This window comes from Amblyomma americanum, chromosome 1 (assembly GCF_052857255.1).
Source record: "Amblyomma americanum isolate KBUSLIRL-KWMA chromosome 1, ASM5285725v1, whole genome shotgun sequence".
Lineage (NCBI taxonomy): Eukaryota > Metazoa > Arthropoda > Arachnida > Ixodida > Ixodidae > Amblyomma > Amblyomma americanum.
This window is the reverse complement of record NC_135497.1, coordinates 332,428,144-332,454,315: the sequence shown is the minus strand read 5'-3', so window position 1 is coordinate 332,454,315 and position 26,172 is coordinate 332,428,144. Positions and strand designations below refer to the sequence as shown.

The 26,172-nt window shown below is 46.0% G+C and overlaps 1 protein-coding gene across 2 annotated transcripts in view; it reads left to right on the top strand.

The window, feature by feature from the left end:
• The window catches only part of LOC144115506 (cholesterol 7-desaturase nvd-like), a 45,471-nt gene extending 19,299 nt beyond the window's left edge, over window positions 1-26,172 (top strand). The window contains exons 4-7 of one of the 2 annotated variants that reach the window (XM_077649914.1): window positions 8,818-9,006; window positions 10,280-10,701; window positions 20,840-21,013; window positions 24,530-26,172. In XM_077649914.1, coding sequence (XP_077506040.1) covers window positions 8,818-9,006; window positions 10,280-10,701; window positions 20,840-21,013; window positions 24,530-24,694 — 950 coding nt within the window. In that variant the 3' untranslated portion in view covers window positions 24,695-26,172. Of the gene's footprint in view, window positions 1-8,817; window positions 9,007-10,279; window positions 10,702-20,839; window positions 21,014-22,648; window positions 23,095-24,529 lie in introns of those variants that run through there. The other variant, XM_077649915.1, reaches the window with a different exon arrangement.

Below are 26,172 nucleotides of genomic sequence, written 5' to 3'. Positions count from 1 at the left end.
AGTGCTGAATATTGATTCAGCACGGGAATCTGAAGCACTCCTTAAAAGCATTCGAGGGATTAGCGTAGATGAGTCATCGAGAGAATATCATCTTTCCACCACGTAATGAAATCTTCAGTTGGCACCAGCAATCACCCCAAAATTTTTAGCCAAGCCCATGGCCAGACTGACTTCTGCAGACGTCAGTAAAATTAACGAAAAAAAACTATAATAATAATAATAATTGGTTTTTTGGGGGAAAGGAAATGGCGCAGTATCTGTCTCATATATCGTTGGACACCTGAACCGCGCCGTAAGGAAAGGGTAAAGGAGGGAGTGAAAGAAGAAAGGAAGAGAGAGGTGCCGTAGTGGAGGGCTCCGGAATAATTTCGACCACCTGGGGATCTTTAACGTGCACTGACATCGCACAGCACTCGGGCGCCTTAGCGTTTTTCCTCCATAAAAACGCAGCCGCCGCGGTCGGGTTCGAACCCGGGAACTCCGGATCAGTAGTCGAGCGCCCTAACCACTGAGCCACCGCGGCGGGGGAAAAAAACTAGAAAGCAAACTTCTGTTCTTTCAAGCAGCTGTGGAATTTTTATTGACCACACAATAAAGCCGCGACGTGTGAATCCCTCAAAGGAGCCAAGCTTATTATTTTCGGTCTGAAAATTGATAAAAAAATGCATAACGCGCATTAAAGAAAATGTCCCAGCTACTCCAGTCCCAGAAGCATGATTGCTTCTGAATCTTGACTCGTGAAACTACATCTTTACCTAAATTAACGCAATATTTACCTCACTCGATTGCAAAAGAACATCGTCATAAACAGCAGTATTTTCGCGAAAATTCAGCGTTAGGTCAAATCTACATTGAGTGGAGCGTCAGTGGGCCGAATAATGTGGGATAATATACAACAATAACTTAAATCTTGTGTTAATAAAAACTCATCCGTATTGAAGAGCACGGAGTGCGATTTAATTGTTCATGCCGCAAGCATTAACGTTTAGAGCTTTCATTGCTCAAACGAGCTGGTGATAAATGTGGCTCGTGGTAGAGTCAAGCATGTCGCATCATTTCTAGTGGTTGTGTTTAATAATAGAGCGTGTAAAAAAGCGCGAACTTCGGCGCGCTCACGTGTGCCAGCGAACACATCGGGCCGGCGAGCGCCCGATAGCCTTCGAAGCGTGGCGTGCGCAGGACGCACAGTCGGCGGGCGAGGATAATGACGAAGGAAAGAGCGGGAGTGGAGGAGAGTGCCGCTATTATCAATATCAACGGGTTTTGCTTGACGTCTCGTAATGGCACTGGTATGCGGCGGCCACCGCAACTTCAAACACGTCGGAGTTTGGCACAGCGCCAAGAGATGGCACGCGAGATTCCCGCTCATTAGCCGGCGCCGCTTTCAGGATGAAGACACCGCTTGTGGTGGTGGTTGTGGTGAAAACGCTGGCGGCGCGTTCGGTCCAACTCTCCCCTTCGGAAGCACTGAGTGCAATGCAATGCGGTGGCGGGCTCTTTCTAAGAGAAAAAATGCTGCTGCCGCGAGAAATTCTGCAGATTTTGTGTTCTACCAAGACAGGATGGTACCAATTATGGCTTAAGCAGTAAATCGCAGTTAGTTACCGTGAATTATATCATCTTTCGCAGCTCATCTGCCAAGATACTCAGTGCTTTGTGAACAGTAGTTACATCCTCACAACTAGAGTAAGATATTCCAACGCAATCTCTTGACCCGGATATCATATCAACTACTTTTCCAACAATCATGATTACTCATTCCGAGTTCCAACTGCTCCTACGCCAAACATTGTCATTCAGACAGCTTCTCATTAAAATACCAAGCTTTTCACGACAGCCTCGAGGATACTCGGCAATCAACTTGCACCTCTGTCGGTAGCCTGACAAAGTAGTGGAAGTGTGTGAGAGATGGGGGCAAATATCGGTCACTCTTGGAGGGGCGGTCCCATCTGAGCCATGTATTTCTTCGATTAATTTGGCCAAATAATGAGGTTCGGCATGGATTTCTTACGTAAAATTTCCCGCTTGGGGGAGGAGGGCAAACATCCCCCCCCCCCCCCCCCCCCCCCATAAATACGCCTCTGGTGAGATATATATGAAAAAGCAACTGCTTCGAGAATATTTTGACATCAACAGCTCCCATCGTGATCTAGAGTGTTGTTACAGACCAGTGAGAGACAGGAACCCTCTCTAGAGGCTGTGTAGTAGCCAGATTGTTAAATCGAAGCACCGACTTGCTTCAGATTATTTTATGATGTGTCACCTATTTATGAAATGAAATAACCATTTCCTTCCGCTGGCGTCACACAACCACGACATCAGCAAAATACATCAGGCGTGTTCCTGGGCAGGCATTGCCTGAGATTTTCTTTTTGTTGCTTGATGATAGCTGCGGGAATGAGAGCTTGTCTGTAGTGGTCACCTGTCCGTCTCTTTCTGGCCGCTTTATGTCCAACATGGTCTTCCAACTAACCCAGACCTCTGCACTGAGATCTACTGCCTTGCGCGACGACTATCGAGTGAGGCGGCAAGCCAGCGTCGTTTGGCAAATGGAGCAGAAGGTTCCGAGGAAGCGTGGAAGGGGGCCTGGCCTATGTTTTTTTCGACTCCCTCTTCATACTTTAGTCAGGCGGCCACAGTGGGATTCAATATAAGCGGTTATCAGGGGCTGATTTTGTCAGCCTTCTTTGTGAATCACTTGCTTTTAATGGTCTCTAATTCATGTTTTGCAAATAAAAAAATAACTTTTTTTTTGTGAAATTTGCCTTCGAATAAGGCTACTTAGCAACTATGAATCAGCAAGATGCCATCGTAGCGTATCAAAAACCTATGAACAGCCGGCACCATCCAACTGAACCGTCTGCATGATTTTGTTGCGGAACAATTCACCAAGGGAAAGAATTGAGAAGATATAGCCATTTGGTTTGAGATGGGCCCTCAGCGGTCCACCGCTGAGCAGTGCAGTGACGGACCGTCTGGTTGCCATTACTGCTCGAAATTCGGCCCGCATGATGACGTAATAAGACAAAGGGATCCCAAGGAATGTTTGAAAAGCGGGAGTTAACTGCGCAAAAATAATTATATTTGGCAGGTTATTCTCTGTGCATATGGTATACCCGAGAAAATTTAGTCTTGGTGAACAGTCCTTACGCTCGGATAACAATTGCAGCATAATCCTACCCAATTTGACGACCCTGATACTCTAAATTACGACTCCGAAGGAAGCCCATATAAGCGCTGTCATTTTTCAGTGGAGACAGTGTGCTGGAAAACACAGCAGGTCGTCAAACTTTTCGCTCGCCGTGCAGTCGCTGCGACTGAATCACGAATGATACGCACTCCAAACTGCCAGAACAATACTGCAGAAGCAAACAGCTATGCAGTGTCCCTTTCCAGTCCAGTCGAATTATTGCAGTAAGTAGCTGCGCAACCACAACAAAACCACGCCACACGCATAGCGCGCAGTAAGCAACCGGTGAGTGAGACCTAACATGCTGCCGCGAGGGGGAAACGTCGGCGCGGGGTGGTACAAATGGTGTGCCCACCCTGAAAGCGGAGACGCGCGGTCATCGAGGCACCATAACGCACATGAAACCGGCCAGGATGCTACCGTCGTGTCTGCCCGATAAAAAAAGAGATCAGCCATCATAATTATCAGAAGATAGAGTAACTCTAACGCACGCTATCGCATTCAGTTCTCAGTGAGGTTACCAATGCGTTTTCAATTTATTTTTGCCTTGACTAGGTCTTCGCATTTCCATTGGAAGTGAAAGTTTTGTATGTGAAAAAATTATCCACTGGCACACGGAGCCTCTTTTCCTAGCGAGCCGAAGAGTGGTAAAGAACAAATGAGGGCTGTAAGGAGTATGGAAATCAAATTTGTGCGGAAAGTTTTCTCCAGGCCGATCTCAAATTTCAAGTTTTCGTATTTTTCGAAGGTGGAGAAGAGACAGGGAACGTAGCGAAGATGTGAACGAGAAGAAAAGTGTTTCTAAGCCGGCAAAACTGGGTTGCTTATTGTCACACAATGTTGATCTAGGTGACGGCCTGGAGCTGTGCGCTCTCAAGCACTGCGTCCCAAGGCTTACATGGTGTCTTGAATCATACAGTGTTGTTCTGCGCACAATCACACCAACCTCCGTGGCTCAGTAGTGATGTGGATCGGCTGCTGAGCACATTAGCGCTTTAGAATGGCGAGCAGAACAAGTTGGTGAAGATACGTTGCCGAAAAAACTGTACTGTGCTGATAGACGCCTGCAAACAAGAACACGAAAGTAGACAGGCAGACTTTTGCTGAGCACGGTGTCGTGTGACATATAATTCCGGACACGTTGGCTGCATTTCGTTGGAGCCGACTCGCGAAAAGATCCATGCGCTGGGCGATAGGGGTGCGAGTTAAAGAACCCACGATTGTCGAAATTAATCCCTTCGTATTTTCCTTCATGGAGCGGATGAGGTGTCTGCCTATAATGAAACAATTACTGTGCCTTACCTTTCCTCATAATACAGTTGCACTTTTACATAAACACGACATTTTCGATGTACAGCGTACATGCATTCGCGACACCACTAGGGTGACAAAAAATTTCGGCAGGAAAAAACGAATGACAGCTTTGGAAAATCACCGCGTGAAAGATAAACCACATGCGCCCCTTTCGGCTGCGAATGAAATTTCCTGCTGAGGCAAGCACAATAATAGAGTTAAAACTTAGGCCCCCTCCAGGTGTCCCTCGCCCTGATGTGTCGCAGTTCACGTGATGAGAACGGTTACACACAGTCGACCATTTCAAAAAGTCACGTGACAGCGCAAGGCGATCTCCGAGTTGAATGTGCCTCATCTCCTACACGCTAAGCCTAAAAGATGCCCGGATGGGTATGAAATCATTTGTCTTCTAGCGTATTCCTTGATGGGCATTGACTTCAGTCAATCAAAACGGAATAAATATTTATTCCCACTGAGGGATATTTTTCCTGGGCGCAACGTTAATATTTATTACTTTTTTCAATTGGTGGGGGTTGCTGACGGAGTTTTTTTCATGCGCACAAAGAGGTTTTTGAAAGGTAGCCTATGGGAATTAATTTTACAACGCTTAAGGGCTTAACAAGGAAACTACGGAAGTTCAGTTTACTTACTCAAGGAGGTATTTTTTTTAGGGTCATCTCCTTGCATTGGAGCCTTCCTTAAACCTGCTGCAATCCTTTGAGCCACTGAGGAAGAGCCGAATTGATGCTACGCGACAATTTTATTACGGTGCACATGCTTCATTGTACAGGTAATGTAACATGGTGTATTGAAAAAGTGGTAAACGTCTCGCAGCTAGAATTGCTGGAATGAGAAAAGCAGTTATTCTTTCTTCGGTAGGTGTTTTCTTGCTCTCATCGTGCGCTCAACCACTGCGACGTGGCACTGGGTTGTAGCTCAGTGCGAATCTGCGAGGCAGGCTGGAAAACAAAAGAAACACTGATTAAGAAAAAATGTAAAGACCCACTTAATAAAGTGAAAGAGGCTTGCACAAGCCAACCTAGTATTAAGGCGTTGTGAAGCAGGCGAAGTGAAACAAGTGTGTACAAGGACACACTGCGCCACATTTCTGGCTGCCTTGAATTATAGCACTTCTAAATTTTTCAGAAGGCTTTAGGGTGTTATAAAATTGTGAAGAGTAAAATAAAATATTACAAAAAGTGAAGAGCTTACAGCAGCATTCTGACGCTTTTCTAAGCTCTTGGGGTTTACTGTCTGGTCAACACACACGAAACCGACACACTGTGAAAATTATGAGCAAGGAAGAGGGTCTTTACTATTCAAAGGGTGACTTGAATATTATTAGTCCCCACATCGCTCCCTTGCGCACTATATTTCCTAAATGACAAGCAACTGTTTTCAGTGAAAGAGCGCGTACACAAGACTGGGCAGAAGCTCAGCTGAACTGAATATGTGCGGGGGATGATTATTGCTGTTATTATGATTGCGTATATGATATTTTGCTTTGAAAAGTTGTGAATGGTCATCGTGTACGAAATGTGCTTGGTTTTACAACACTTACCGCGGCCCCTTGAGCATTGTGCAGTATGCTAAAATATGTAGAATAGATAAAATGCAGGTGGTCATTTTTTTTATTATTTTGCGGGCTTTATTTAAGCCCAGAAGCGAACTGAGAGCAAAGCGGCTGCACAAACAAAAACAGCACCAACGGGCACTTTTCTCGGCGCTGTAAAACTTTGTAACTGAACATTTCCTCTCGTTTCAGAGCTTAAAATTAAATTCCTTCGCATTTTTAATCGGCTTACTAATGAACAAAAAACACTACTACACTGAGAAGGCATTTGTCCCCCCCCCCTCCCTCCCACTTCTTTTAAATCGGACACGCGCTTAATATTGCAATTTTTTTACAGCACAGCTGATTATACCCTGCTCGCCGAATGAATTTCGCCGGTTGGGTAGCAGATCACGTCACCACACCCTGCACGTGCTACACGCTACCTTTGTCATATTCGCGTGCGAAACGCGCTCACCCGTGATCAGGGGACCGTGCGGACCATCTTGTGGACGCGACCGTAGCCGGCGAATCACGCAACATTCTTTATCATCCCGTGAGGAACGCGGTCGTCAGACGCCGCCAACCGCTACGAAACGCCTTTCGAATGCTCTGTGCAGGACTGTGAAGGCCCAGGGTTACAAGAATGGTTGCTTGCTGGGCTAGTTGGTTCTTAGCAACGTATGTGACCGCACGGTAGCAGCCATCCAGCTGGACGATGCCTGCACTGTACTGTGAAGGATGGGAGAAGAGAGGGACGCGATCACGACACTCGGCAAAGCGCAGAGCCCAGCTATAAAAAAAAGCGCACTAAGCGATTTCGGTTTTCGGTAATCGTGCCCGTAAACCCGCCGCCCGCGCAAAAGCGCATCGCCGGCGCGCCAAGATAAAACGGTGAAAGCTGCCGAAGCTGGGAGGCTGGGATGGCATCGACAGGATCGAGCTATGAAAGCTGCTTTAAGGTTTCAGTGAGGAATAATAATACGTAATTAAGAAAACTTCTTAACTTAAACGCTGGCATCACAGAAGTTGCGTTAGAATGACGTATGAGCGAATATCCTAATCACGCTGTATTTTTTTTTTTATTTTGCACAGCGTGCCTAAAACGCTTGCAATAGACGAAAGCTTTGATTCAGCGGACGCATTTCTTGGAGCATGACCACTCCAATTTTTTCATGGTCGCAAATGTATGAATTATAATGCGAGTCAAGGACCCCTAGAAATTAAGGCCATTGACAAAGTGCTGAACTAACTGCAGTACTGACGACATTCCAACAAACATAAAGCCTCCTCAGAATCTCCCAAAAATAACCCATCGGGACATTTGGAATCTTCCCACGAGGTGCTCATTTTTCCCGAACACATCCGAAAACGCCCCTAAAACTAGCAGTGTCCAAAAAGTTGTGCGTCCCAGGGAAAGCCCCAAAAGGTTAATGTTCGAGTTCTCATCTCTGGTTCAATCAAATTATCCCTCCTTTATCATGCAGCCTTCAGGCACATCAAGCACATATATGCCCAATTTCAGGTACATACGTACGTTACTGGTGGTGTAATACACCTGTACACTCGTGTGAATGCGTGCTGGCTCGACCGGCCTGAACTTACCAGTTTACGTGAAATGTCCTAGCATTTTACACACACAGAAAATATGAATTCAAAACGTCGCCCGATCCTGCTTATATATAACAGGAAATAGCAGCGCCATACAGATGTCGTTTCAGTGCACTAGCTGTGCTCTTTTCATTTAAATGAATACAAACAGGAGACGCATATGTATGCACCCTTTAACACACAATGTACGTTGTACTACGGCATCACCATACAATGATGGGCGCTCTTTTCTCTAGCTCTGAAAAATCTGAAAAAATGAGGCAAGAAAAACGTAATGCAGGCTGAAAGTTGATGCCCCTTGAGGAAACATTCTAAGAGCTACAAGAGCTTATATGCACACGCAGAAGCAAACGCATGTAAACAGCAACTTGGGTGGCCAACAGAAAAGTTGAGATGGGCGTACGCTGCAGATACGCGGTTTCAGGTCGCGGATTTTCTAGAAGTGTAAACCCCGCTCTCGCTTAGAGACTCGTGAGAGTCTAAATTAAAAAAAATGAAATTAAAAATGTGCCTAAACCAACATATCTTGACGACGTTGACTACAGAAACCCAGGGATGAAATAGAAGGCTGCACTAGCTGCAGCCATGAATTGTACGCAGCCTTCTGTTCTGCGCCTTCTCACAGTGCAGCGAACGCTCAAGCATAAGCGTTACCCCCTCGTAACGATCCTGTGAGCTTTATTTTCTTGTGACTCAGTATGGGAATAAGACTGCTTGGAGCCAGACGGGCCCGGGGGGGGGGGGGGGGGGGTGGGCGTGACGTTTTGAGTAGGAGCCGTGGCGCGCCTCACCCTTGGTGCAGCAGACCGCGCGTGGGGCACAGTCCGGCGTGGGAGGCGAGATCAAGGCACAAGTAATTCGGGGGGGGGGGGGGGGGGGGGATAACACTCCGAAAAAACGTTTCTAGAGTTAGTGGGAGCACTGCCTTTTTGTTTGTGTTTCTATGTCCTGCCTCTACGGTCTAGAAATGTTTGATAAATGTTCTACTGGAACTTGGACATTTCATCCTTTTTGAGCGCACATGGTGAGGTACAATGCTTGCTAGAATCCTTGTAATTAGATAAAAAATAATGCTATAATCAAGATATCAGCATGATTGTGCTCACAAGTTATTCGAGGCGTGCTAACGTTTAGTGATAATGACAGTACTTCTTGTGTACAACGCGTGCAGGTCAGGATCTCGTGGCGTTTCGGACAGAGGACGGAACAGCGCGGGTCTTCCACGCATACTGCCCGCACCTGGGCGCCCACTTGGGAGTGATGGGCCGCGTAGTGGACGACTGCATCGAGTGCCCTTTCCACGGCTGGAGGTTTCAGGCAGACACTGGCGCATGCACGCATGTGCCTTACGCAGAGAAAGGTGAGTCTTAGTTTTAGTGTAGTGCGGAAGCGATTTCAGTTAGCTAATTCTGAAGATTCTATGATGAACTAAAAGACACAGGGGAGAGATATATCCTCGGTAGATGACCGAGCCCACAGCCTCAGCAGATCACGTGCAGGGCTCACTGAAGAACTCAAGTTAGCAACAAGCGACGTGATGAAGGTAGTTGAATATGGGGTATATGGCCCAGAGCACCGAAGCCTTGCGCACCAGTACGGCTTGCCGCGGAAACTTTCGCAGTCTGTAGAGGCACACTTTTCACTTTCCTTTGCATTTTGAATATCAGACATTCTGATGGGCTAAATTTGACAGTGGTGTCAATAAATTATCGCCAAATGAATATAATAACCTATGCCTTGACCGCCTCATAGTGTGTCGCAGTCTGAAAAACTAGAAAAATAAGTAGATCGAATTCAAACGAAAATTTCAAATGTACCACACCAAGAAAAGGCTCCGACACTTCACTCTCTATCTATTCATTAACTGCCGAAAAACTGACCCAGCTACAAGCTCTTTTGTAAATTTTGTCGTCGTATGTGCTGATTTACAGGACCTTCCTTTGTCGTGGTGGGCTCAAGTTGCATGCCTGCGTTACTGCGAATCATAATAACATTCCAAAGAAAAATACTAGCACCAATTGAAGTTTCACGTTTTTTATCCCGAGCATGGTTTCGTTTCCTGTGTGTTTGAGACTTGTTTCAATTTCAGAGTAAATACGCAAACTTGGCGCTGAAGTGCTGATAATCGTCTTTAGTTTATTAGTTTATTACTGTAAAAAATCTATCAATTGATCTTCCTACATCTTAACTGCTCCAGCTCTCTAATGTATTAACTCCTTTACAGTGTTTTCAATAAGCAACATTAACTGAATTTATCTAGAACGCAAGGCGAAAACATTGGTGGGACACCCCTAATTGCGATTGGTGTGAGAGTTTCGTCACCCTTTCTGCGACGCCAAGAGTGAAAGCTTGCATTCTTTTGAGCATAATCCTTGGATGAATTGGTGTCTAGAGACAGCCGTCCTACTAAAAAAAAATCGTACTAATTCCAGCGAAACCTGTAGTCTTATGGGGTCAAAAACATCGCTTGTCTCGACTTTCGAGCAATGCCACGGCTCTCTGCTACCCTGCTTTGGTTAAATGGGAGCATGAGGAATGAAAATAACTTGGCCTACTCCGTTCATCAATAAGAAAAAATAGCGGATATTTCTAGGTGACTTTTTTTGAAGAGCATCTCTGTCCTCTTTGCACAGTTCCTACGTTCGGGAAGGCAAAAACGTGGACATGCAAGGAGCTCTTGGGCTATGTGTTCATCTGGTACCACGCGGACGGGGAAGAGCCCTCGTATGACATCCCTACGGATGCACTGGAGGAGGGTATGGAACGCGAGACCTCTTGCGCTTCGAGCACCGGGGTGCGTGGCCACATTCAGGACATAGCGGAAAATGGTGCCGACCTGGCCCATTTCAACCAGATACACTGGGCAAACGGACTCGTCAATGGCATCGAGTACAGGAAGAACCAGGGCGAGTCTTGGATGGGCCGCATCTTCAAGCATCACTGGTCTCCCGTTTGGAGCTATGAAAATCACGTGGGCACGGTTACCCTCAACTCCTCAATTTCTGTCCTCGGTTGGAAGCCCGACTTTCTCCGACATCATACCGTGGCCCGCACAGTAAGTTCCTGCGACCTCTCTCAGGTTGCAGTAACTCTTAGATGCATGCCCACAGAGAGCTTGCTGTATGCTGCTCTCCTCAAGTTTCGAGTTCGCCGTCTGTTCACGACACTCCTGCGCATTCGGCACCAGCTGAAACGAATAGCGATAGTGAAGCTTCAAAGTTCAAAACCAGTTCTTCGAAGTGCAACGCAACTATGCCAATACCGGAGCCGAGCCTCCATAAAGCCTTCAGCAATCACATCTTTGTACTGGGCTGGCGCAGGCAACGGTAACCGCGGTCGCCTTGTGTTCATACGAGCACTGGAGCATCGTAGAGACACGTGGGCTTTACACGGTTCCTTATGACGCGGCAAATTGCTCTGCAGCCCTAGTGACTTCATCAGCTTCCGTTTTTACTGCCAAAGGAATACCATTGTCACAATGCGAAAATACGGAGTCTGTCTGTCTTTATCCTTAGGCAGATAATAGGTTGAGGTAAAGGAGAAACCTCGCCCGCACCACTAATGTAGGTGAAGTCTCCGACCACCAGAACAGCCCACCAGAGATTTCTCCACCACCCTTCTTTAGCTAGGGGGCTGCCACCAACCCATCGCCGACATCGATCTACCTCCCCAACCACCCTACCCACCTTCACCTTCCAGAGGCGTTACATACCGCCCACCACTCACCCCAACTCTATTCTCCAGAAAAAACCACCGCCACGCATCGTCAACCCACCTTCCTACACCCTACACAAGGTCCACACCCCGCCGAAGTATACGCAGCAGTAAAGCGAAAAAGCGACGGCAAAAACTGATTTTTTTTTTATACCGCTAAATTTCCCACACGAGCCGCCGCGGTGGCTGAGTGGTTACGGGCGCTCGGCTGCTGGCCCGAAAGACGCGGGTTCGATCTCGGCCGCGGTGGTCGAATTTCGATGGAGGCGAAATTCTAGAGGCCCGTGTACTGTGCGATGTCAGTGCACGTTAAAGAACCCCAGGTGGTCGAAATTTCCGGAGCCCTTCACTACGGCGTCCCTCATAGCCTGAGTCGCTTTGGGAGGTTAAACCCCCATAAACCAAATTTGCCACACGGCGCAAAAGAAGCTGTCAATAAGTAACGTTATGAAGCGTTGTAAAAAAGCATATGCAGTCCGGTTATGTGTAACAAGTCGCATAAACTTCGAGCATAAATGCTTGCCGTTAACTACAAGTGGACATGCGAGTCATTAGTGGAAGTCAGGCATTCCTTTCCAAGAAGTTCCTGGGCATGTCCACAGTAGGCGGTGCACAGTGGTGTCGGAAACGTGTGCTTCGCAGTGAGGGCATTTGTCCGGCGCTGGGGTCTTCTCACTTCACCACTGGTGGCGAACTGCAGGTGTAAAGGTTTAAAGGCCTGAATATGGCTGGACTTCGAAGAATTGGGAACGAACCTTGCACTACAGTTAGAGTGCAGTACATTAGCTTTTTTACACTCGGCAACACGGCCTTCGTCACTCTCATGAACATTCTTAAAAAAAACAAACTTGCTTCAAGTCTTATAAAAAGTATCTTAAACAATTTCAATTAATGAACGCGAAAATGTATACAGTACCCAAATAAACGTGTTCAATAACTGAAATAGCATAAAGAAACAAAACTTCATCAATCGCAGAAATCCCCTACAATAGCTGTGCTGCAATAAATAGACCATAACACAGTACTGTAATCGCTCTCTGATTTTTATGTTGTTCCCTACTAAATTAATTAGACTCCGGTGTTCTATTAAGTGTATTTTTTTCCAGTTCTTGTGTGCAGCAAAGAAGTCGGTAAAGTGTATGGGGGAACGTCAGAACAGAGCATTTAGTGCTTGTTGCCCTTGGCGCCTGGCAGCTTTTTTTTTTTTCATGGAAAAAAGGGCAGCGTACAAACCCTATAAAAAATACCGCGTGCTAGCGTCCGCTTTAACGTCCCGCCACTACTTGCAGCTGCGATCACGGCTCCCCCCCCTTATAAATGGCGCATAAATGGAGCGCATCGATAGCATGCAGGCGCTGGCGCTCGCTTTCGCCACCTCGTATGGTTTAGTTGGTTGAAGAAAGGGGGGGGGGGGGGACTTTCTAGCCATAACTGAGATGCTATCACCGTAATATACTTGGTAGGCTACTCCAGATGGAGATGATAAGGATGCGTAGCATTCAGACGTAGAAAAGCCGCGTGCAAACAAATGCACAAATAGGATTTCTTTAGGGAGAGTAAATGCCCTGCGCCCTTCAGAAGCTTTGAAGCGGCCTACGTCGATCTGAGTGTTAAGGCCATGTTATTCCAAAGTGAAGGCACGTTAACCTCGGAGAGGAGAGTCATTACGTAGTTTTATCTGAGTCTTGAGCTGTCTACGCGACAAATTGAGACGGCTGCAGTTGCAAATGAGATGTTCAGGATTTTCACAACTGTGCGGGCTAGCTCACCAATTGTTAGGATCATCTGATTTCATGTAAGAAATTGAGTGCTGCTCATTGAGGCGAATTCGATCGAGTCCGGCCCGACCACTCCTAGCCAGGTCGCACAGCATTTATAAGTCGCGGGCACATTCGATGTGACATAGGAGATCGTACAGTTCGTCCGTAAGTCAGTCCCCATCGCTTCGGGAGAAGGAAATTGGAAGGAATCCAGATTAAAAAAACTGTACACTGTTCTAGCTGCACCGTCAGTGTTCTCATAACCCATAATGCCGCAGTGAGGTGTCAAGCACTGCAGCACAACGGCGTGATTTAGTACACTGGCCTCGGAGGGGAGGTTGCTGATGTCGATGACGAGCTGTTCTTGCGTGCGCGCGCACTTCAAAGATAGCATTGCAGCGCAGGAATCGGTGCAGATCACTCATACTCTGCATTCTTAAAAGTAAGAGTTCTGGTAGTTCCTTTCAAGCGAGTAAAGGCGTTGAGCCCTATTTGACTTATTTTCTGAGTGTGGCCACACTTGTATACCAGAGCGCGACAGCTACTACACTCTCTGCAGGGATAGAAGTGCAATACTTCTCTCGATACGAGACTTTGAAAATCAAATCTTTGGCCGTGCAGTGAATTGCACCGTGAAACTCGTGGTCGGAAGTTGGACGCGCTGCCTCTTGAATACCGGTTTCTGCTTAAGGAGTTAAATTCTGTATGTGCAAACACGATTTAAAAAGAACTCAAAAAGCAACACCAAACCGCTCTATTCGATCAAAACACGCCTAAACAAAGCGCACAAACGCGCACGCTAAAAGCAATCAAATGCTGATCATGCGATCAAAAGGGGGTAGCAATCTGGCTACTGCAATTTTTTTCAGCATGGTATTTATTACAGTGAAATGATATATCTACAGTCAGCATCACATCAAACACGAACGAGACAATAAAAATGGAAAGTCCACGACGAGAACATTTTTGCTGAAGGAGGAAGAATACTAATGCACTGGACTTTCACTTGGATGGCTCGAAGACCATTGATTGGAAATTTTAGTAAAGTGGATCTGTATTTCTTCTGCAGCATCTAATGTTTTTGCGCTTTTGTGTTCCCGTTTCAGTTATCCTGGTACCATTTCATGTGGTAGTGGTGATGGTACATGAATAGTTTACAAATAAAACAGAAAGCCAGGCAAAGCAAGTCAACGTAATACAAAATTACAGTACACACTCACTAGAAATGAAATGAAATCTTTATTTGCCATCAAATACAGATGGGGGATTGTAGAAAAAAAGCTGTCCTTGGACAGCTTGACGGGTCCACAATCCCTTATTTTGGCAGAGTGGCGGCAACACGTAACATATTCTTGATATGCAAACATATACATACATATTTAATATGATACAGAAGGGAGGCAAAGCTGAGCAGGTGATGAAAACAGGCCAGTCTGGTACTACCTCTTCTTTTTGTGCTGAGGCATCTGTCTCAGGCATACATGCTGCAGTATGACTGGTCCGGCTTCCTGCTGAATGCACTTTGAGAAGTCCGGTAACCAAACAGGCCAGGAATTTACAGACCGAAAACAGGACAATTTAGACGAAGTGACAATCTGGAACAGAGTACCGCGCACCCGTTCTGAGTCAGGCTCGGAGGTTTATCTTTTCGGGAGCAGAAATTACTGCAGTTTTGTTGCATAGTTCATGTCATAAAAGAGCCAATGCAGCCTCACCTTCGGTCACGTCGCGATTCGTATCGTAATAGCAGTGCGCGAAGTATTTACAGTGACGCTCCCACCTACCTTCTTAATCGTCACAACATGGGGCTGCATACCACCAGCGCTTTTCGGGCTTTTTCCGTTTTCAGATTCAGATTCATACCATTTTATTTCCTTTCAGTTGAAAGTGGAAGACGAGGCAAAAGGCATGGAACCTGACAAGGCCTCGACTCCCATCTTTAGATCGGAGCAGGCAAAACTTCAAAACATTTGCAGGGATTTCTCCTGATGAAACGGTGTACACATAGACATAATATGTAAAGTACGCATGAACACAAAATGCTGGCTGTCGATTAACGCAACGTTCGAAAGCACATCATAGGATCCGCGACAACACACTGGCGAGAAAAAGAAACCGCTGGATAACATGTTGACAGAAACATAGAAAAAAATACTTTTTCGCAAGAGTGGTGATTTGCATGGGCATATGAGTGCAGCTACATACATAAGATATCATCAGTGATCATTAGGAATGCTTTGTACTGTAATTTTAAGGGCTTAAACGGTAGCGTAATATCAATGTAGGACTCATGATGGTTAAATAATTGTGTTGCTTGATAATCAACATCCTGGCTCCCATAATTTGTTCTCCCTTTTCTTGTTTTATGTGTATGGGTTCGAAAGCTATAGTGTGGCGATATTTCTGTAAATCTAGTGTAAAGTTTTTTTTTATGGATTAATTGCATCAGTTTAGAGTAATACACTTTGTTGGCCGGTAATATATTATGTCTTAAGAAGAGTGGCTGGGTTGGTAGGTCACGTATTCTACCTCTATAATTCTCAAATAGACGTAGAACGCGTTTTTGCAGTACGAGCAGCCTGTCGTAATTTCTTTTAGTCGTAGTGCCCACACTAATATTGCGTAAAGTAGCCGTGAGTAAAATAACGTATAATATGAAGTCTTTTTCAGCCAGCGAGGGATAAGTGGAGCTATACGGCTCATACAGCCCACAGCACGGGAAAGATCAGTTAGAAGGTGATTAATATGTGGAGTCCAGGATAGATCTTCATTGAACCAGACACCTAGAAATTTCTGAAAATGTACCAGTTCAATGTGTTCCATTCTGAATTTAATGTGAGGCTTTCTTTAGTAACTTTGTTGACTGCATGGTTTGAAAAGTATGAACATTGTTTTACGCGTATTTAGTTGCAGACCATAATCCTCAAGCCAAATAGATAGCTGAGACAGGTAAAGATTAGCTGCTTTTTCTAAGTCATTTACATGTTTACCTGTAAAAAATAAACTAGTGTCATCAGCAAAGACAGTTATATCAGGTGTGTACTTAACATCTGTGATATCATTTCTATACAACAAAAAGAGCGTGGGACTTAGTATGGAACCTTGAGGTACTCCTAGTTTTATTTCTAAGTTTTCAGAGTGCTCTCTATTAAGGTTTATGAACTGGTATCTTAATGACAAATAGCTTTTAATGAGGTCTGACGCAACGCCTCGAATTCCATACCCTTGAAATTTGTGAAGCAAAATTTCGTGGTTGACAGAATCAAAGGCCTTCCGTAAATCAAGAAAAATTCCCAAAGTAAACATTTTTGCTCCAAAATTCTTTATAATTAATGATTTTACATTGAGCAGGGCCTCTTCAGGTGTCTTGTTTTTTTGAAACCCGAATTGAAATGGTGAGATTATATTATATTTTTGCAGGAACATAGTCAATCGATTATTTAGAGACTTTTCGTATACCTTTGAGAAAATCGGTAACACTGAAATCGGTCTATAATTAACGAAATCATTTCGTGTTCCTCCTTTGTGTATAGGTACCACTTTAGTTATTTTAAGCTGGCCAGGAAAAGTTCCTGTTGATAGAGATATGTTTATTAAATGTGACAATAGAGGACCTATTTCAGATGACACATACTTGACAGTTGAGACTTGGATGTCATCATAACCGCTCGCCGCATTTGGCTTCAGTTGCTTTATAATTTTGTCAATTTCTGGAGGTGTGACGACACTTAGGACTATAGAGTGTGTTTGGGAGCCTACCTGTGTTCTTTTGTTGGCAAGGGATTGAAGGCGCAATGCTGTATTAATGAAGTACTTATTCATTTCATCCGCTAACTCTTTCCCGCGGAGTACAGCATTATTCACCAACATCTGTTCTACTGGGTCGGAATTGAGGCCTTTTCCTCTGAGGGAGTTGACTTGTTTCTATATTTTTGCAGGATTTCTCTTTATTTTTGAAAACATGGTTTCATAATATTTTAACATAGCCTGTGTGATGTCAGCATTTAATTTATTTCGGATTTTCTTGAAATGAGCAAAAATGTTTCCGTCTTTAGTTGCAAGAAATTGGTGAAACATCTTGTTCTTAGCTAATATTCTTTTGTATAGTGTATTATTAATCTATGGTTTCTTTATTTTCTTGTTACGTTTTTTTTATTTCTCAAGGGGAAATGCAGAATCATAACAATTTCCGAATATTTTTAAGAACGTTTCATATGCTCTGTTTGCTTCATATTCTAGATAAATGGGATACCAGCCCTCTTGCCGGATTAAAGCTTTGAAATTATTCATTGATACCTCATTGATACTTCTATGTTGAAAGCAATTGCCGTTACGAGCCTCATGGGATAGGCGATGCGTGGAGAAAAAAAGAGGTAGGTGATCACTGATGTCACAGGAGGGCGTGCCTGAAACGAACTCTGAAGTGTTGTGGTTGGTGACACAAACGTCAATGGATGTAGAGCAACTGGGGGGATTCGAGTTGGCCCTGGTATAGTGTTTTCGCATCCGTACGATGCAACAAGATTGTTGAAGTCGTGTGGATAAATGTCTTCAGACACTCTATTAATGTTAATATCACCAGTGATAAAGAATGGTTTCTGATAGGATTTACAGTATTCCCGAACCACCTCGAACTTAGCCAAGAAACAACGCTTGTAGCCAGTTGGCGGTCTGTACATGCCTCTTTATGTACTTGCCTCTTTGCGCCTCTTTACCTCCTAACATGCTACTGTAGTGAACTAATACTACTCTCACTGGTGATTTTCATAGCTGGGTGCAGCTCATTTAAAATGGCCCGTTACGGACGAGTGCTTCTGTGGTTGACAGTCAGCGTTGTTAGCATCGCAATTGTTTTAAATCTCCGTATCGAACTCGCTGTTGTTTTCGATGGTGGCAACCTCGTGTGAGGCAAACATTCTTCCGTTTCTTGAGGGTGTAAGGCAATAAATTAGAGGCAAGGAAGAAATCATTGTCTGGCGTTTGAAAATGGCCGGCGTGAAAGCGGAGCGGCAGAAAGTCGACGCGCTATTGGGAAAGGATTTAAATCAATTGTGTCGCCGATGAAGCTTCTTGCACAACGGGCGAATGATAAAGCCAGAAGCGTATTTTTTACATTTAGGAGTCTAGGTAAGCAGGATACAGCGATTTTAAATTTTTCATGGTGCTCCATGGTAAGCAAGCTAGAACGGTTGTCCAGCCACTGTCGCTTGAGTTTTAACTGATAAACATACGAGATCTTGCGCTTCTTCCGCCTCATTAATTTTATTAAATATGTGTTAATTTTAACGTAAAGGAAAATTTCTAATCGTGTGTACACATGAAACAGCGGAGTAATGACGTCGTCTTTTTTCGGCTTCTAGGAGAAATTAACCATACCTTTTGCTCTCAGTGTGTTCGTGAGTTGTGAATGCAAGGCATGTAATGAAAGCAAGGCCATTATGATCCAGTTATTTCCCCGGATTCTATTCTATTCTTGTAATCCGCCCGTCTGTCAGATTAATTCTAGTGATAGCGATAGCATGGGACAATCAAACTGCAAAAAGAATTGAAATGAGATGGAATTCGTACGGCATCATTATTTCACCCCCACACTCGTCTCTGTGGATAAGAAAGCTCCATATCACCATACACGCTTGCCATAATAAGGTCTCCAGCTACACAGGCAGGAATGCACAAAATCCTTCGCGCTTGAAGTGCGTTCGTTAGTCATGTGTGCTCAGCGATGTTTCCCAATAAACAGCGTCTCGTGTACAGACCATTCCAGATAAGGCAAATCATTTTTAAAGATATATACGCTATGTGCCCGATAATAACTCTCCGGTCAAGGTCCTGGAAGCGCTTCACTGCAGTGTAAAAACTTCGTATTTCCTTACCCTTTCTCTTTTGCTGGCACCAGAAAATTACGCTCTGACACTCACTAGCGGCACTTCCATATCATCAGCGCACAAACAGCCATGCTGCAGTGTCCCTGAGATATGTTCTTAAGGCAAAACTTGGACGATAATGTCCGAATATGCCGGCGAGCCACTCAGGAAACGTAGGAAACGATGACTCCGCACGCGCCGATCATTCTTGGAACAGTTCTGAGCCCACGCAAAGTGGCACCGATTTCGTGAAAATCTCCAAGAGGCGGTGATTTCAAGTTCCCCAACACCTACCGCGGATACACCCTTACGCTTAAGGCAGGACACGTTACGCGTGCAGCCACACCACAACTCAATACACCTAATACGCCGACGCAGGCGGGCCGCAAGGCCAAGCTCCGATCTTTCACTCTTTGGTAAACTACACACCAGCTGACAGGTCAATGACGATACATTTCTCAGAGATCAAAACGTAATTTTTCGTGCGCTTCATCTTCCCAAGCCCAAAAACTCCCCTCTGAAACTACAAAGAGACCCCTAACCTCCGTTATATTTCATTCACTTCTTGTTAGGCCAAAACCTTCGAACGCATGACTCTCTAATGGTTTATCGATTTTCTGTTTCGTTTAACACAGACTGACTACCGCTTCCCCTAAATTTTGATGATGATGATGATGTCCTCAGGCTTAATGGCACATACCCACGGGGGATGGGCCAGGGTGCATTGCTACCCTAAAGTTTTGCGACTCCCATATGTTTACTCAGAACTTCTTTCTAATCTTCCAACAAACCTTACTTGATGCTTGTTCGTCCCAGATACAAGTTTTGGCCACCGCTCACGTCGGCAAGGCTTTTGATTTCATTTCCCATAACCACAGCTTTGATTCTTCATTTGATTTTATGAGTTTTAACGTCCCAAAGCGACTCAGTTAACTCCCAAAGCGCCTCAGGCTATGAGAGACGCGCCGCAGTGAAGGGCTGCCGATAATTTCGGCCTCGTGGGATTTTTTAACCACATCTTTGAGGCCATGGCCCAAACAGGCAGCGGTGCCAAGCTGTACGCACATCTCCGCAACTTCATCTACTAACACAAAGGCTTATTTCGCCTTGGCTCTGGTACTATCTTCTCCTTCGATTTAACGATCCGCAAGGAGGGGTCCTCTCTTTTACCGCTTTCAATCTTGTTATGCATGACCTGGCCCAACAACCTGTCGGATATATTTACCCTCACCATATATTCTACCCCAGCAACATTACTCTCTAGTGCACCTCAGGCTCGCCTGGAAAAATCGGGGCCACTTTTTCTCTCCAAGGCTAGCCTGAGCTCCGCACCAGAGAAGACTTAACTACTACTTTTTCGACTGTGGCGACGTGACTGCCTTGCGTTATTTTAATTCAGCGCTGTCACTCTTAATGCCGAGAGGGGCAAAAAACATAATCGGAACAGTGGCCTGCGCTAGAAGGCACGCCTGTTTTTGTACTCATCATCGACGTAGCTTCCCGACCCACGCCGAGGGAGCAGAAAGCCGCCGCAGTGAGGTCCACCACTGAGAGCGCGAAATGAATGCGCGAAGTGCGCTTTCGATATCGCACTGCTCAGCCGCTAGATGACGCGGGGACGAAATCTTACTGGCGCCCGCGCGTCCTGGGAACTTTTGCCCTCGGCAGTACATCTTGAAACAGCTTTACGGACTACGTGCCTCTTGCCAATAAAGGGTATAAACATTTTTTACCTACCTTTCAGCACTGTCCACCGAAGAGTATTAGCTGTATGAAACAGCAGTCAGAAGATATTGCGTGTGCATGTGACAGGCGCATTCAAAGTGTTAATCATAATGCACAATACATGACGCAGATTGGTCCCGCCCTGACCATCATCCACATTCGAGGATCGGCTACCAACTACATGGTGGTTCAGGCGGTGATGCCTGAGGGACCCTTCAACATCAAGGTGGTGCATCGAGTTCACTTCCAGCCACGAATGAGCTGGTTTCTCAAGCAGCTGTACGTCATCGGTCTGCGAAATATGGTACGTAGAGAAGCTTTGGAATGCTGTAGAGCAGACTGATATCGGATAACGCGGAATTTTTTTGTTTCGTGAGGTGAGGAAAGATTATGATAAGATTTGAAAACATTTTCTTCAATTCCCCTAGTAATATCCCAGCCATTAAAAAGTGCATAAAATGGGCTATTGGCTAAATGCGGTTTCTCTGTGTCATGACAACTCGCACACGTTTCTGAGCAGCTAGAAACAAAAAAAGCGTTTGATAGTGTTTCTCCTTCGAGTATCGCCTTGCGTACCGTATTCGCCTGAGTGCCACGTTTTCGGCTTGAATATCAATCACCCACTTGACAAAACTCATTCCCACAGAGGGAAAAAAACAACGATGATGCCACCTAAAATGAGCAAATGAACGAACGGGACGATGTTTTTCGTACCAAGCGCACAGCAAGAAAGCTAAGTGGTCCAGGTAATGGTCATACAAAAAATAATAGAAACGAGGGATATTTTCAAGAAGTATAGCGAAAAGGTTTTCTTTCGCCGTAGCAAACTTTAAATCAAATAATTCTATTTCGTTTATTCACATCGCATCTGACAGAAATGATCACGACATCATAAATATATGCGGAGAAAGGTATCCAAAAGCTGAAAGTGAACGCTCTGCTATAAGAACAGAAAGAATCCGAGGTGGTACAGGTTGAGCCTGAGACCGCATTTCACCATGTTTCACGTCTTAAACTATACTTCTCTAAATAACGTAGTGCTTTCTCGCTTCGTTTGAGAGATCTGAAGATTGGATGCTTTGTCGTCCGTACATGGAGTGCTTCTTTCACTTCTACTGCGAGAGAATGGCACTGTACCTTTACTTTTTACAGCCAGACTCCTTAAACGGAATCCTCCCTGGCGGATTCCGCCTAGACAGTCAGCATTAGGCCACGTGACAGTCGCAGATTCATGGTCATGTCACAGACACATGCCATCACGTGACCAGCGCTAGGCCTAAGGCATCATGTGACCTTGCGTCCATTGCGATTTTTGTTCTAAACCAGGTTGTCTGAAAAGCTGTAGGGCTTAGTCTGTACTCTAGGCCTTAGGTACATGTATTAACAAAATACAGCTAGCATTATCGCTACAGCTTTCGTTGAATTTCGCTCATTGCGCAGCTGAACGTAAACACTTGCCTGTTTGTGTTGTTATTGTCACAAGTTTTCATTTTGTATTTACCCACGCTTGTTCAGCCTATGAGGCAGCGCTTCTTTTAAAGTGGCTCTGAAATGATTTCGATCGTCATATTCTGAAGCAACCCATCTTTAGGCGGGGTCTTTCTGAGTACTCGAGCCGAATTTTAAAGCTCTGCCAATACTCTATTATTTACAAACAATTTTAAAAATTGCTACTCGCAACCGATTAGGAAGACGTCACCGCGTGCTCTTAGCCGCCCCTACCCCGTATACGTTAAGTGGGCAATCAGAGCGAGTATTCTCATTGGGAGTGCCCAAGTGACGTGGATGGTATGGCGCGCGGCGGGGTGCAGTCCCTACCTGTTTTCTTTATATTTTGGAGCGAAAAGCTTCGCTACGCGGGTCAGAGTCGAGCTTCGCGTGAGCCGAACTGGTGAGTTATGCGCATGCGCGAAAACGAGTGACGTCACGCGCCGCGCAGGTGGTCGCTCCTCGCCGCTGCCGCAGCCTCGCCGCCGCCGACTCCGTCGCCTGAAGCCTGTTTCACATGCAAGCGAACCGCTCGCGAATTCCGCCGCCGCGGCGAATACACCCGCTCTCAAACGGCGGAGGAAGCTCCGGCGGCTGGAGCGGCGAGGTTCGGGCAAGTTGGAAATTTTCCCGGCGGCGACGCGGCAGCACCGCATCTCAACCAATGACGGCCCGGCGTTGCCACGCAAGTTTGTATGCCGCACGTACGAGCTTTTGTTTAAAAAAGAAATTGTATAAAGTGCTGTTTAATGCTTAAAACGCAAGAATTATATTTATTTAAATAAATTGTGAAAAGAAATGACAAAATAATGCTTATATATTACGCTTTTTTGTGTTTGCAGGCCACCAAAACCGGTTGCAAGCGCATATCTTTTGCCAGCAACATTGGTTTTCGCAGCGGTGGTAAACGCGCAGCGGAGATACATGTGAAACGAAAGCTCGCAAACCGCTTCGCAGCGCCACACTGCTGTTCGCTCTGTTCGCCAATTCGCTTGCATGTGAACCTCCCTTGACCTTTCGGCGCAGCCGCGCGCGACTGCACATGTGCGTCATGTGCATACACAAGGAGGCTATATCATGCGCTTGCCAGAGAATAGGCGTCCGCACTCGACATGGAAGGGAAGGAGAGTGCGTCTGCTGCTAGGCTACGCAGAAAAGCCGAGAAACTAAATTCGTCCGATCCACAAGTACTCGCTTGGGAGTTGGCTGCACAAAAGCGAAAAATGATAAAGCCAACGCTAAACGTGCAGCCGAAACGCCTGAACAACGGGAAATACGCCTTGCTAAACGACGTCGGAAAGAAGCCGAAAAGCGTGCCTTGGCCGCATCTTCAGCCAACAGCAGCCAAGCGAGTGAGGAATAGGAAACAAGAGAGTCAGAAGAGGAAAATCCCAAGACTCGCTGTTACAAGCTTTTCGCTTGTATATCCAAGCTTAACCAGATCTAAGCCACTGCCTGTTTTTGTTTTCTGGTGCGTCGATGTGAATTAATTTAGAGGGAGAGGAGGAGTGTCATTTTTAATCGCCGATACCTTAGGTATTACTGAAGCTAGCTTAAAAATTTTTTCGCCTCTGTGAGGGGTTTTGGAATACCGACAACTCGTTCGTTTTTCCTAATCTCAGTAAGTACCTTGCCATGGTTCCTTTAAAGATGGCGGGAAAAGGCCACTCAGGCAGTTTGTGCAGCGAAAGAATCGTACTACATCGAGGCTCGACGTCTACGCTAGCGCGGCTCCTGGAGGTGACTGCAACGAAGCCGTTGTTGTTCTCTAGCTTTTCTTCAGGACGCGTAAACAGAACCAGAGCAACAAGAAGTCCAAATAAATTCACAGGCGATCATTTCCATTAATGCTGAGAGGTATGCGCTAACATTGCGACTCCCAATGTGTGACCTATTTGTGTTGATGAACTGAGTTCACTCACACCAATGGCGATTAAAGTTTCGATTTCACAATTCATTTATTTTTATGTTGTTCTATTAGTTCAAATCAGATGTCCTGTAGCCGTCAATTTTCCTCTTTATAGGTGGTTTTGAGCTTTTCTCTCTTACACCTAGGCCGGAAACTGCCAACGACAACAGGTTTTTCTCATTATGGCTCTGGCAATGCTAGCGCATTAAATCTCCACCCTCCTTTTCATTTCTCTCACCTCCACTCTCTCTTTCTCATTCTCTTGCGTTCCACTACGGGGCCTTTTGCTACCCCGTATTTTTCCTCCCTCGTTCATCCTTTTCATTACGGCGTGGTTCAGGCGCCCAGCGTGAAGTGAGCCTTTGAAGCAGCGGGTGAAGAAAGTGAGCGCTTGTACACACCTATTCGCCTATAACTGCGCAGGTGGATCGAGACGGAATTGTGTGGAACTCCAAAGTACTGCACAAGAAGCCGGCACTGGCGAAGGAGGAGCAGCCCATCGCCGCCTTCCGCAAGTGGTACTCGCAGTTCTACAGCGCCAGCAGCCCCACGTGGCAGGAAATACGCGAGCAGTCCCTGGAATGGTGATCCCCGTGGTGACTCCCCTGCGAACACTCCAGTGCCGTACCTGAACTCTCATCTGGCGTGTACCCCTGTGATATCGACCAAGTTACGTTTAAGCGCAAATGTGCACCAGGACGTTTCCGCATAGGGGGAAAAATCGCATGTCCAATTTCACAGTTTTAAAGGGACACTAAAGGGGAATACTGAGTGAGGCTAGACTAATAGGTTAGGGTTACCGGATAGCAAATATGCCATTTCTACCACAAACAACGCTTTTGTAAGCCAGAAAATTGCGTAAAAGTGATACACGTGGCGGTTGTCACTTGAATATTTGTGCAGCAGCGACGAGTGGTGTATTCGCGAGCTTCGTTTAGGAACGCTATTCCATAGCCTCGATGGGCAATTACGCCGAAGTAAGGCCAAAGCAGCGCGGGCAGCATAGCCGATAATGCGACAAGTTTCGTAAATTAAACAGCGCAAAACCGACGGCGGGGAAAAGGTCAGTCGCAAAGACGAACGCGGCATCTTTCGCCTCGGAATCTGTGCAGTCAGGCTGCGTATAGCCGTTGTACGCAGCAAGTTCAGAACGAGAAGCTCACGACGGCATTCACGCTGTGTGTGCTTGTTACGCGGCCGGTGAGGCGGTTTCGGTCTCACTTCAGCTGTCGAATCAGCTACTTAGTGCAGCCTGCGGGCCTCATGAAATTCCAGTGTTTCTCTCTTTAGGTTCCAGTGCGCGCTCATGCAGACAGGCGCACGCATGCGCGTCGTCAGCGTGTGAAGGGCTATGCCAGCGCGTGGTCTTCTATGTTTTCTGCGCAGTGTTCAGGGGAATGTGGCTTTAGATGTGCTGAAGAATATCTGTGAAGTACCGCATGCATGCACCATCACCTCTCATTTGGCTCATTAAAGAAACATTTCTCAGTGTAGGTCAGCATTCATGGACTACGTGAGTCGGGGCACAATAGGCAGGGTTTTTTCCGCGAGGAAGACGTTCAACCAGCGGATGTCACGATCGTCAAGATTATCAATGGATCCCCTGCCGACAGCGATAGCCGGCTGGCGGGAGACTACAGTTGGGAGGCACATCCGTGATTCGTTCGCGCTTACAACCTACAGGAAGCAATTCACGAACGTAGAAATCGCAACGACCACAGCAGAGTCAATTAGTATAAGCTCGCTATAATTAACCGCACAATGCGCCGCTTCATGAGAAATGTGCGTGCATTTCCTCCCTCAGATGTGGCGTTGAAAGACAAAAGTCAGAGCTCGACTGGTTCTGGTATGCTTTTGAGGAGCCCTCGAAGCTTACGAGTACACTTCACCACAGCGTACAACGCACCGAAGGCCACGCGCGGGCAGTATCTTCGCCGCAGTTTGTTTTTCAGTCTGAGGCTGCCCTCAATAAATTCACGAATGCTTTACCGTACTCGCGCCTTACAGCGAGGCGCAGAAGCACGCGATGCAGCGCAGAGCCTCCATAAGAAAGTTGGGGGGGGGGG